Source organism: Fusarium pseudograminearum, chromosome 1 (genome assembly GCF_000303195.2).
Source record: "Fusarium pseudograminearum CS3096 chromosome 1, whole genome shotgun sequence".
In the NCBI taxonomy this organism is placed as follows: domain Eukaryota; kingdom Fungi; phylum Ascomycota; class Sordariomycetes; order Hypocreales; family Nectriaceae; genus Fusarium; species Fusarium pseudograminearum.
Window position 1 is genome coordinate 7,794,821 of NC_031951.1, and position 11,068 is coordinate 7,805,888.

Sequence of the window (11,068 nt, forward strand, 5' to 3'; positions counted from 1 at the left end):
GACTCAAAACAAATGTTGATGACTACCCTATAGACATGTTGTCCTACAGACGATCCTCACACGCTTGAGACTGCTGACCTGATATAACGTCTACCCCTCCCTATTGTTAACTGTCAATTACCTAATTATGAATTTGTGTATAACATTGACGTGTTCTTCGTGTACCGCCAAAATCAAGTCATGCTTATTTGTCGCACGCTCGGCAATCGTATTCCATTACTGCCCATAACCTAAGCTTACATCACTTGTAGAAAGTTGTGCTTGTAATCTCAAGTAACGAGATCCTTTGAAAACATCGTGTTTGTTGACCTCTCCCAAGAATCTCTTGCTCAGATAGACTGAGGCTAGGGCAACGCACAGCTTGATCGTGAATCACAAACACATTCTTGCATTGAACAATGGAAGGCCCTTCCCGAGACCCTCAGAGATCGGACATCCTCCAGGAAGTACGCGATGAGAAACCGGCGGCAGACGGAGGGCTTGTCGCCTGGTTGGGTGTTGTTGGCGCTTGGCTGATGTTTTTTATCACCTGGTAAGAGAGGGCCCATCATACTGCAACTAGCTAAGCTAACGCTATAGCCAGGGGCCCTGCTGGCTCTTTTGGAGTCTTCGAAGCCTATTACAAATCTCAGATGCTGTCCTCATACTCTGAGTCGACAATTGCTTGGATAGGTAGTGTTTCGAGTCTGTTGCTTGTTTGTTCGGGGGCATTTGTTGGTCCTCTATTTGACAGAGGCTATTTTAGAAGCCTCATCTGTGTAGGCACAGCCATGGTGGTCATCGGAATGATGATGTTGAGTCTCTCTTCAAGATACTACCAGATATTTCTCTCGCAAGCATTATGTCTCGGTATTGGTTCTGGTATTTTCACCTATCGAGCTTAACAAGACGGAGCTCATTGATTATAGGATTAATCTGTATCCCTACCATTAGTCAGATCAGTATCAACTTTACAACAAAAAGGCCGATTGCAGTTGGAATAACAACAACGGGCGTAAGCTTCGGTAAGGAGGCACCTATCTGTTACATCGAGACTAAACTGAGACGGAACAAGGCGGTATTGTTTTCCCCATCCTTTTCAATGCTCTTGAACCCAAGGTCGGGTTCGGTTGGACAATTCGAGTCTTTGGATTCCTGCAATTAGTATTCGGCCTCGCGGCTCTTGGCCTATTGCTGCAGATGCCGCAAAAGTCAACTAAGCCCAGAAAATTGTTCGAATGGAGAGCCTTTACAGAAATCCCATACACTACCTTTTGTGTTGGCTGCTTCTGTCAGTACTTGTCTTACTGGATTCCGCTATTCTACCTTGTTACAGTATGTATCTAGCACATCTCACTAACTCTACGGATTGTATCAGCTAATAAATACCGCAGTATGGTCGGTCTGTTCTGGGTATGAACGACGCAATGTCTTCGTATTTGTTGTCTATTTTACATGGCAGTTCAGCAGTCGGTCGCATTCTACCAAACCTGCTCATGCCCAAGTTTGGAGCAATGCCCGTGGTGTTTACTAGCACAGTAATGTGTGCTGTCCTACTTTTCGCATGGATAGGTATACGCCAGTCTGCCGGGTTCATTGTGTTCTGTGTGCTATTTGGTATTTCATCGGGGACGTTTGTTGCTGCCAACCCCGTGGCCACCTTGCATCCAACGATTACACCGAGCCTCACTATTGCAGGAGAGCGTCTGGGGATGAATTGGCTTATATCTGGTCTGGGAACATTGCTTGGAGCTCCCATAGCGGGTACCTTGTCTCGTCCAGAGAGCGGCCAATTTTTGCATGCTCAGATCTTTACGGGTTGCATCATGGTCGGTGCTGCTTTGTTTATGTCAGTACCGCTGCTTGTGACGTTTTCATATGATAGGAAAGAAAAGAGGAGGCTTTCAGCTGGAGTAGTAGAGAGCAGTAGTCATCTAGAATGATAGAACCTGGGCAGCAAATAAACTTCACACCACGCCTCATATCCCCTGTCCAAATACCTAACTTGTTCATACTTGCCACCACCCCATAACCTAACATGGTAAGTCATATGTCTCTTGCTATGTGACTATTCATAACTAAGTATCTGGTGTATACGCCTAATTCTTTATTGTTGAACTACTGATACCGTACTGTTAGGAGCATCCATCTTTGATGACTCGCTACCTCATCTGACACATACAGGAAGCTCATGCATCATTACTTGAATCCTCCATTATGTCAGTGTACGACAGTAATCGCTTGCATTACTAGTTAAATTCTGCATTATGTCAGCATACGAGGGTACTTGATTCCGTCATTATCCCGCTTACCTACAAGCCATAGGACTATATTACACCTCCCTCGTGTCTAGGACCATTGGTACCATTTTCAATATCCACCACACATTGCATCAATCTGACGGCCTTCGACATTGATTGCTTATCTCTGAAAAGGGACTAAAAATGGAATATCGCTTTCTTGGACGTTCTGGCTTACAGGTCTCAGCAATCTCTTTGGGGAGCTGGCTCACATACGGCGGCCATGTTGACAAAGGTACACTCTCATTATACTTTGCTGTTTACTAAAGCAGCTCATTCTGTCTGGAGAATATCCTTTAACCATTATTAGATAGAGCGTTTGCCTGTATGAAAGCAGCCTATGATTGCGGCATCAACTTTTTTGACTGCGCCGAGGGTTATGCTGATGGTGACGGTGAAAGGATCGTGGGTGAATGTATCCGCAAGTTTGGTTGGAAGCGAAACGACCTTGTCATTTCAACAAAGGAAAGTAAACCTTTTGACAACCTACAAGCGTCGTGGTTGGTATGTCAGAGCTAACATTAACATGTAGATCAATTGGGGTGGCTCATACGGTGAGATCGCGGCCAACAACTACGGTTTATCGCGGAAGCATATTATCGAAGGTCTAGATGCGTCACTTGAGCGTATGGGCCTCTCATACGTAGACCTCGTCTACGCACACCGTCCAGACAGAAAGACGCCAATCGAGGAAATCGTGCGAGCTTTCAACCATGTCATCAACATGGGCAAGGCCTTTTACTGGGGTACTTCCCAATGGAGCGCCGATGAGATCGCTACAGCCTGGAGGTATGCTGACAAGCTTGGTCTCATTGGGCCGACCATGGAACAACCGGAATACAACATGCTCACGCGGACTAAAGTCGAATCCGAGTTTGTGCATTTGTATAGAGAAGTTGGCACCGGATTGACCGTCTTCTCGCCACTTGCTATGGGACTTTTAACTGGCAAGTACAACGATGGTATCCCGGATGATTCCCGACTTGGAGTAAGCGATGATAAATTTGTAAAGCTTACAAAGTCGGAGTTTGGGAACGAGGAGGGTAAGAAAATGCTGCGCAAGATTGCTCGGCTCAAGCCTGTAGCTGAAAGCCTGGGAACGTCACAGGCGATATTGGCGTTGGCCTGGGTGCTGAAGAACAAGAATGTCAGCTCGGCTATTACGGGAGCCAGCAGGCCGGAGCAGATACAGGAGAGTGTGAAAGTATTCTCCATCTTGCCCAAGTTGACCGATGAGATCATGCAAGAGATTGATAACATACTTGAGAACCGACCGACACCAATTACAAGTCGATTTATATAGACATGAACTCATTTTGAAGAGGTCATTTCGAAAAACATATCTCTTATTCAAGTCCCACCTCGTTAGAAAATAGAGTCTTGTGAATAGTGACTGGTGAATGATGTGAAATATGGCTGGTTATCTTATCGAGGTAGTCCGTATTATTGAAACAAACCATCTTGCACCTGAGCCCTTGCAGTGTATTAAAACTCCGGAGTAGCTTTAACCACCACTCTTGATCTTATTCATGCAGTTCCGAAATAGCATTATATATATGGCTTTGGGTGGTAGCATTCTGATGATAATTGGCATTCTCAAGTCCAAACTAAACTGCCTATGAAATCTCAAACCTGGTTCCCTGACCTCCTTCAATACCGAAATTACTTTGTCTCGCTAAAGAACTCAAATGCTCGGGTCATCTTCTCGTGTAGTAGGTGCACATGCCCAGGCATAGGCATCTCGAGATGATCCGCAGGCATGGATAAACAGAGAGCATCTCCAATATACCTTTCCCATCCATTCGGTCCCAAGTCCTTCTTGGTCTTGTGAGGAAGACCCCAAGCAACTGGGCCAAGTTCAGAATCTTCCATAAACTTGGGGTATGGCTCAGTTGGGATGCCTCGCTTAGCCAGCTTCTGCATAAGTTCAGAGTCTCCAGCACATCTATCAATCATGCCCTTTTCGGCCCAGATAATTGCTGTCCGTTTAGGTCGCTCGCTAGCGTTCAAAGGCTGTGGATGGTATGTAGCAACGGCAGCAAATATGGCTTGGAGATGTTGTCGAGTCATGTCTGTTGATCTCCAAAGGCCATTCTGGCGGGATATGCTCTCGAAGATGGCCCAACCGATATCGTTCTTATCCTCAACGGTCTTGGAACGGGGGGAACACATGTCGATAAGCATAAGACTGTCCACTTTCCGGTTGGCGGCTGCCAGCTGTCGACAAACCTCGTATGCAAGCATAGCACCTCCAGAGAATCCACCAAGTACAAAATCTCCCTCCGGCTGAGCCTTCATCAAAGCTTCCGTGATGAACCTCGCAGCTCCCGTGATTCCAACATCAGTGGTAAACCTTGTTGGGCAGCGGAGGAATGGTGAGTCAATGCCGTAAATAGGCATCTGCGATTTGAACTGAGGCAAATGGATGTAGGTGGCTATCGTGCCCGTTCCGTCAGCTATGAGATAGAAAGGTGTTCTTCCATTGCCTGGACGTCCTTGAAGCAAGGTGATCTTGATCTTGGGGGCTGGGGAGTCATCATCAGGCCCAAGGTCAATCTTCACAATGCTACCCGAGTCCGATGTTGATGTGACACTTGTTGGTGGCTGGTCAAAGGACTCTGAGCCTGAGCTTTGCATCGCCTGAGAAGTGTCATCGACCAGAGATGGCCTTGACAAGTCATTGTCAAGTGAGGTGTGCGTAGACTTGGGAGCAAACGCCCGACGAAGGTCTCCAATAGCGGGATAGTCTATGATGAAGGAAGGAAGAAGATCTAGCCCGGTTTCTTCAGTAACCTGGCTTGCAATCTCGATCGCCATAATAGAATCGACTCCAAGGTCTGCAATCAACGTGTCATCTTGGAAATCAGCCAAGTCTGATCCTGTCTCCTTGCTGATAACCTTCAGAATGCTATCGAGGACTCCAGCATCCGATTGTGAGTCATTGTTGACTGCCTCAGCCTTTTCAGCGGTATGCACTGGCTTTGGAACTTCTTTCCGGGGCATGATAGGAGCAGGCTGATCTCTGGTGGTGTTGCTGGTGTTGGTGCCTCCCAGAAGCTGATCAAGTATAGCATTCTCAACCTCATGGAAATGAAGGCCAGCGCAATGCATGATCAGCTTGCCTTCATCGAAAATGTAGACATCGCAGACGATTGAAGCGCTCTCAGTTCCTGTCACCCTAACATACGTATGGTATGGCTTTCCCGGCTCAGGGACAACAGTCTGTTCAAAGCTTTCAAAGCCATCCATCATGAACGTCGTGTCCTGGTTCTGACGGCTAGGATTCGAATTGACGACGAATCCAGCAAGATGGACAAGACTTTCACCCCAGTAGGGCGAGGCTGCGAACTTTGTGCCCACTGGATCAGAGTTGAGCACAATTACCGCAGCAGCCTCTTGAAAGTCGCTCGATATATATGCCTCTTGGATACACTTGAAAGCGGCATCATACTTTACTGTGTTGGCGAATAAGCCGTAAAGAATCTGAGGTTGGAGGCGGTGGCTGATCCCGCTCTTTGACGATGCGACAATCTCATCCACTCTGGATCTGATAAAGTATGAAACCTTATCCCAACGAGCCTGGATTAGCTGGCCATCGCAAGCTGCCACCATACAATCACCCAGAGAGTAGGAGACGTTTCCCTTGGAAGCTTTCCATGCGACCTTGAAAGTATCATTGGATGAACCCTCAGGGGCCACAACAGTGATGAGTTCACCGTCTGGTCCAACGAGATCGTAGGTCAGTGGACGCTTAAGACTGAGATTTCGAAGAACCAAGGCGGGATTCTTCAGGCTCTTGGAAGGATGCAGTTGCAGGACATGGCTCACTGCAGCTAACCCAGCCTCAGAGAAAACGCTTCCTGGACACACAGACCTATCTCTCAACCTGTGGCCGTCAATCAAGGCTTTGAATCCTGGATCGGAAAGTGATGCTCGGAAGGTGACCTTCATGTTTGGTGGGGAAATGTGCTCAACAACTTGCTGTGCACAGGTAGATATGTTGGCCTTGAATGTCTCATGACCATTCGCGATTGAGGTTGGCAGTTGATCTTTTGTCTCTGTGTATCTGATCCAAAAGTCCTTGAGGTCCCAAGCGTATGTCGGGAGGTTAAGAAGCTTAAGGTTGTCAACATATGGTTGATGAAGAGCAAGCCAATCTATCGTTGCGCCATTCTTGTAGAGACTGGACATGCATTTCCCTAGAGACAACCACGCATTGGTACCCTTGTCGAGGGTAGACAGGATCTTGCTCGGAGACGGTGATAAAGTGGCTCTCACAAAAGAGGAACAAACCTGACTCGGTCCAATCTCGAGCCAGACAGGATCTGAGTAGTTGGATTGAATTGCCTCAAGAGCGCCAACAAAATTGACTGGCTGTCGACATTGCCGTGCCATGTAACCCGCGTGGAATGTGCCAGAGGTGTCGACCAAGGATGCAAGCAATGTTGAGGCAACTGGGACCTTTGGTTCTAAAAATGTGACACCACCAGCGAGTGCGGCATAGTCAGCCAGAATAGGATCCATCTGGGACGAGTGGAAACCATAAGGTACTGAAAGCATTTTCGATCGTGCCTTGAGACCTGCTTGTAGTTCTGTAATGTTTTCTATGCTTCCACTGATCACCGAAGCATTTGTACTGTTGACACAGGCTATCTCGCAGGAGGGATCTGCCTGTGCTTCGAGGAAGGCATGAGTGTCTGTGACAGGCATGGCAACAGAAAGCATGGCGCTTGTGTTTATCTCACATCTCTGCAAGATCAAAAAGGCTCGCTGACCGACCAGATAGAGGACATCAGCTAGGGAAAGAACCCCAGAAACATGGAGAGCCGCGTACTCTCCCAGCGAATGACCGATGACCACGGATGGCTGGATGCCAATAGACCTCCAGAGGGCAGCAAGACCAATTTCTAGCGTGAGAACGGCGAGTTGCACCTCCAGAGTAGTCTTGTCGGATATCTCACTATCACTTTGAGTGATGAGATCCAGAAATGGGGGGAAGTTCTGTTCTTCACAGATAGTTGCGCAGAGATTCACAGTCTCCCGAAAGACTGGACTGGTCTCATACAGCTCACTACCCATACCAGCATAATGAGATCCCTGACCCGTGAAAACGAAAACGACAGGGGATTTCTGGGCGGCTGGGCTGTCTGCAGTATCTGCCTCGAGCTTGCTGATAAGTTCCTGAGTTGACGATGCTGTAACTGCGAAGCGTATGGGATGGTGGGTCCTTCTGGCGGTGGTTGTATAGGCCACATCTTCGATCCTTGCTCCTGGGTTCTCGCGAAGCCATTGTAAGAGCTTGGCTTTGTTACCGTGATAGGATGCCTGTGTTCTAGAGGAAGTAACCACAGTATGATGCACTCGTGGATCGCTGTTCTTGGCCACATTGTTCGCAAAGTCCTCGAGTAGGATACATGCGTTGCCACCCTATGTGTGTTAGTGGATAATGTAATTAAATAACCGGCCGATCCTAGAGAGGTACTTACCGCTGCATCAAAATTGTTCAGGAGGATTCGCCTCGGCTGAGACACTGGTGACTCGAACGTGCTTGGTTCCGATGGTATCTCGATATTGATTTCAGAGAGAGGTGGAAAATTGGGATTCAGGGCATGGGGCATGCCTGCTTGCGGGGGTAGTATGTTCTTCTGGAACATCATGATACACTTGAGCAGTGAAGCCACTCCAGCAGCCTGTTTCTAAGTCAGTAGCCAGTACTAAAGATCAAAACAGTCAACTCACAGATTCGCTGTGTCCGACATTTGCTTTGACGCCTCCAACCACCACAGGCTTCGGGGTACGTCTGTGTGAAAACAAGCTTGCCAAAGCACCCATCTCGGCTGGATCACCGACTTTTGTGCCAGTGCCGTGCATCTCGACATAGGAGATATCGTTTGGAGATACTCTTGCGTTGTGCATCATTTTTCGATACAGCTTTTCCTGGGCTTTGGCATCGGATGTTGTGATTGAGGAAGAGTTGCCAGAGTGATTTCTTCCCGATGCAGCTACAACTGCCAGGATATTGTCATTGTGTGCGATGGCATCTTCAAGGCGCTTGAGAACAACGGTTCCAACAAAGTCGGCTCGGCAATAGCCATCAGCGTCGTCGCGGAAGGTCTTGCAGTTGCCCGTGTCGGACAATACACCGGATTTGCTGAGGCTGGTCCATGAATGTGGATATCCAACCACGTTGGCTGCTCCAGCGACGGCCATATCTGTTTCCTTCGCGAGAAGACTGGTACATGCGAGATGTATGGACGATGCAGTGGAAGCACAAGCCGAGTCAAGTGAGTAGGTTGGGCCTTCCCACTTGAACTGGAAAGCAATGCGTCCAGCTCCGAAAGCACGTTGAACTCCTTGCAGAGTGTAGGCGTCGCATCCAAGAGTATGGTGGCTCACATCATGCCAGTCGTCGTTGCACTGTCCAAAAAAGGTGGCAATCCTAGCTGGGTCTACAGCCCTTGTCGCGCCGTCCGAGTACCCAGCCATTTCGAGAGCTTCATATGTAGTCATCAAGAACTGTCGATGGCCTGGGTCCATCAAAAGCGCTTCTCGAGGTGATATATGAAAGAAGCGGTTGTCAAAGTGCCCCGGCTTGTCCATAAAACACCCGAACTTTGTTGTTGTCGTACACCCGCTGTCTTGTTTAGAGCGGTAGAACTCTGCCAGATTGAAGCGATCTTCGGGTATTTCCTCGCAGAGATCGAGCTTGGACATGATGACATTCCAAAACTCCTCCACGTTATCGCTACCGGGGCCTCTTCCAGCCATACCCACAATAGCGATACGTCCTGGAAGTTGCTTTGGAGGCGTACTGGGTGGATGGTCGTCTGCAACAGAGACGGTTCTTCCGGCCGACTTCAAAGCATTGGTCAAGTATGATAAGTGGCTGCATGGGCCAATCGATTTGACATCGAGCTGGGGGAAGGATCTTAGCTTGGAGCTCAATTGATTGACAACATGTGTAATGTCCAAGGGTCGAGACAAGGCTTGTGAGCAGATTGCTCTCAGCATATCACCCCAAGTCGAATAGTGAGCTCTAGGATCATCCATGCCCCAAAGCGTGAAGGGGAGAGAAAGATGTTGACTCAGGAGAGTTGAATCTCCAACAATATAGTCAAGATCAGCTCGGCTAGTAACCACGGTATGCTGCAATGCATGGATGTTGAGCTCATTCTTAGGGAGCGATCTGATAGCCGGGCATTCCTTGACAATAAGCTGAAGAATAGATGGTGGTCCGACAATCGTATTCCATCGATGTCCCGTCACTGCCACCTGTGCTCTTTTGATCGGTGGAATTCCCTGTAGTTCAGTAATTAGTGATGTTTCCGGGCCCTTGATCACTGCGACCACTCACCATGCTTTGCTGATACTGATCCAGGGCACTACGAAGCTCATTTGCCCCGATGCCCAGTACAGTCCAGCCCCAAGCACCGCTGCGATCTTCCATACTTCTGGATTTGACCGAGGTGAACCGACACAATCTGGCAAGTAAACCGGCGACCTCGAGACATGCTTCATACAATTTCTCAAAGGTTTCAGCAACAGCCAAGACAGAAAGACTGATAAGGCCGCCAGAGATACCAACCCACTCAGGTCGATTTTCGTCTGTACTCAAGAGACTTGGTTCATGCTTTGCCCATCTAGTTTGTCAATACATGTGTGTCTTGATGCATCGATAATTGGAAACATACTTTAGGAGTATCCCCGCCCTGACAGCGTAGATCAGGAATGCCTGGGCCATTCCTACGTCGTCGGTAGTGTGGCGATATTTCTCAGCGAGCTCCTGAAGAGTTGCGAAGTCCCCCAGACTGTTTCGAAGGACGGCATCCATACCCACTGTGTGAGTCTTGAAGGCGTGTGCCAAATCATCAAGAAAGGATTGGAGCCAAGGGGTAGAGGCGGCATCCTGATAGAGCCGGTCAATTCCATCCACCCAGGAGTCAGTTTGATCTCCGAAGAGAAGGATTGTTTTCTTGTTTGGCGCCATAGTTTCAAAACAATAACGATCGATGATTGCCAAATACTCCAAACACTATATCCTGAACTTGGCCTGTGCTGTTTTATACAACTTGCTGTTATCTACAACTCGTCTCCCAATAATTCAATGAAGCCTTCCTGAGATGAATTTATCTGATTACTAAGAGACCTCTACTCAGGATAACAGATCAAAAGGCAGGGAAGCCCCTTGAATGACTCAGATATCGGTTGCATCATACATTGAGCTGACCTAAGTTGATACATATCTAGTATCTGTGTACTCAGCAGCAAGATCACCGATATCGAAATAAAATGCTGACGCAAGATCTTTTTATCTTTCACCAATCCGAGGTAGATTGCTGACGACAATTCTGACGATTTAGCTAAGCAGATACCGAATCTGTATGTGCTTAGAAACGGAACATGTCAGACTTACAGTCAGCGTAACGGACCGACAATACTGTGCCCCCATGAGGCCTTCAAGATAAGCATCTCGAATAAGAAGGTAGAATGAAAACGATGACAATGGTCCAACTGCCATTCCGTCTCACTGAAAGGAGGAATTCGGAGCCCGAGAAATAAACGTCCCTCATGCACATAAGCAGGCAAGATAAGACTTTGCTTTGGCGTGCCCCACGATCATCGTCACTGATTAGTCTAGAAGGAGGTTTTCGAGCAACAGATTATGAGATAGCAAAGAAGTCTGTTTCAATTACTTCAGAAAGATAAGCGGAGTTGCAGTATGATATACAGCATAATTCGACCAAGTGATGAATCCAAGAAATATGAGACAATCAGTGGCTACTGATCAG

At 47.8% G+C, this 11,068-nt stretch overlaps 3 protein-coding genes across 3 annotated transcripts; 2 read left to right on the plus strand and 1 right to left on the minus strand.

Annotated features, from left to right (window-relative positions):
- Positions 1–398: 398 nt before the first annotated feature.
- Positions 399–1,922, plus strand: FPSE_06862 (uncharacterized protein; the record flags this gene model as incomplete). Its single annotated transcript, XM_009259980.1, has 6 exons — positions 399–532; positions 584–672; positions 938–994; positions 1,055–1,314; positions 1,374–1,392; positions 1,552–1,922. The coding sequence occupies 6 exons, from the start codon at positions 399–401 to the stop codon at positions 1,920–1,922; spliced, it is 930 nt and encodes a 309-aa protein (XP_009258255.1).
- A 501-nt stretch (positions 1,923–2,423) lies between these two features.
- Positions 2,424–3,582, plus strand: FPSE_06863 (uncharacterized protein; the record flags this gene model as incomplete). The annotated part of the gene is made up of 3 exons (XM_009259981.1): positions 2,424–2,514; positions 2,590–2,684; positions 2,812–3,582. The coding sequence occupies 3 exons, from the start codon at positions 2,424–2,426 to the stop codon at positions 3,580–3,582; spliced, it is 957 nt and encodes a 318-aa protein (XP_009258256.1).
- A 359-nt stretch (positions 3,583–3,941) lies between these two features.
- On the minus strand, positions 3,942–10,266 carry PKS13 (the record flags this gene model as incomplete). The annotated part of the gene is made up of 5 exons (XM_009259982.1): positions 3,942–7,706; positions 7,766–7,969; positions 8,019–9,578; positions 9,634–9,919; positions 9,971–10,266. 5 exons carry the CDS (start codon positions 10,264–10,266, stop codon positions 3,942–3,944), a joined length of 6,111 nt encoding a protein of 2,036 aa, XP_009258257.1.
- Positions 10,267–11,068: the final 802 nt, after the last annotated feature.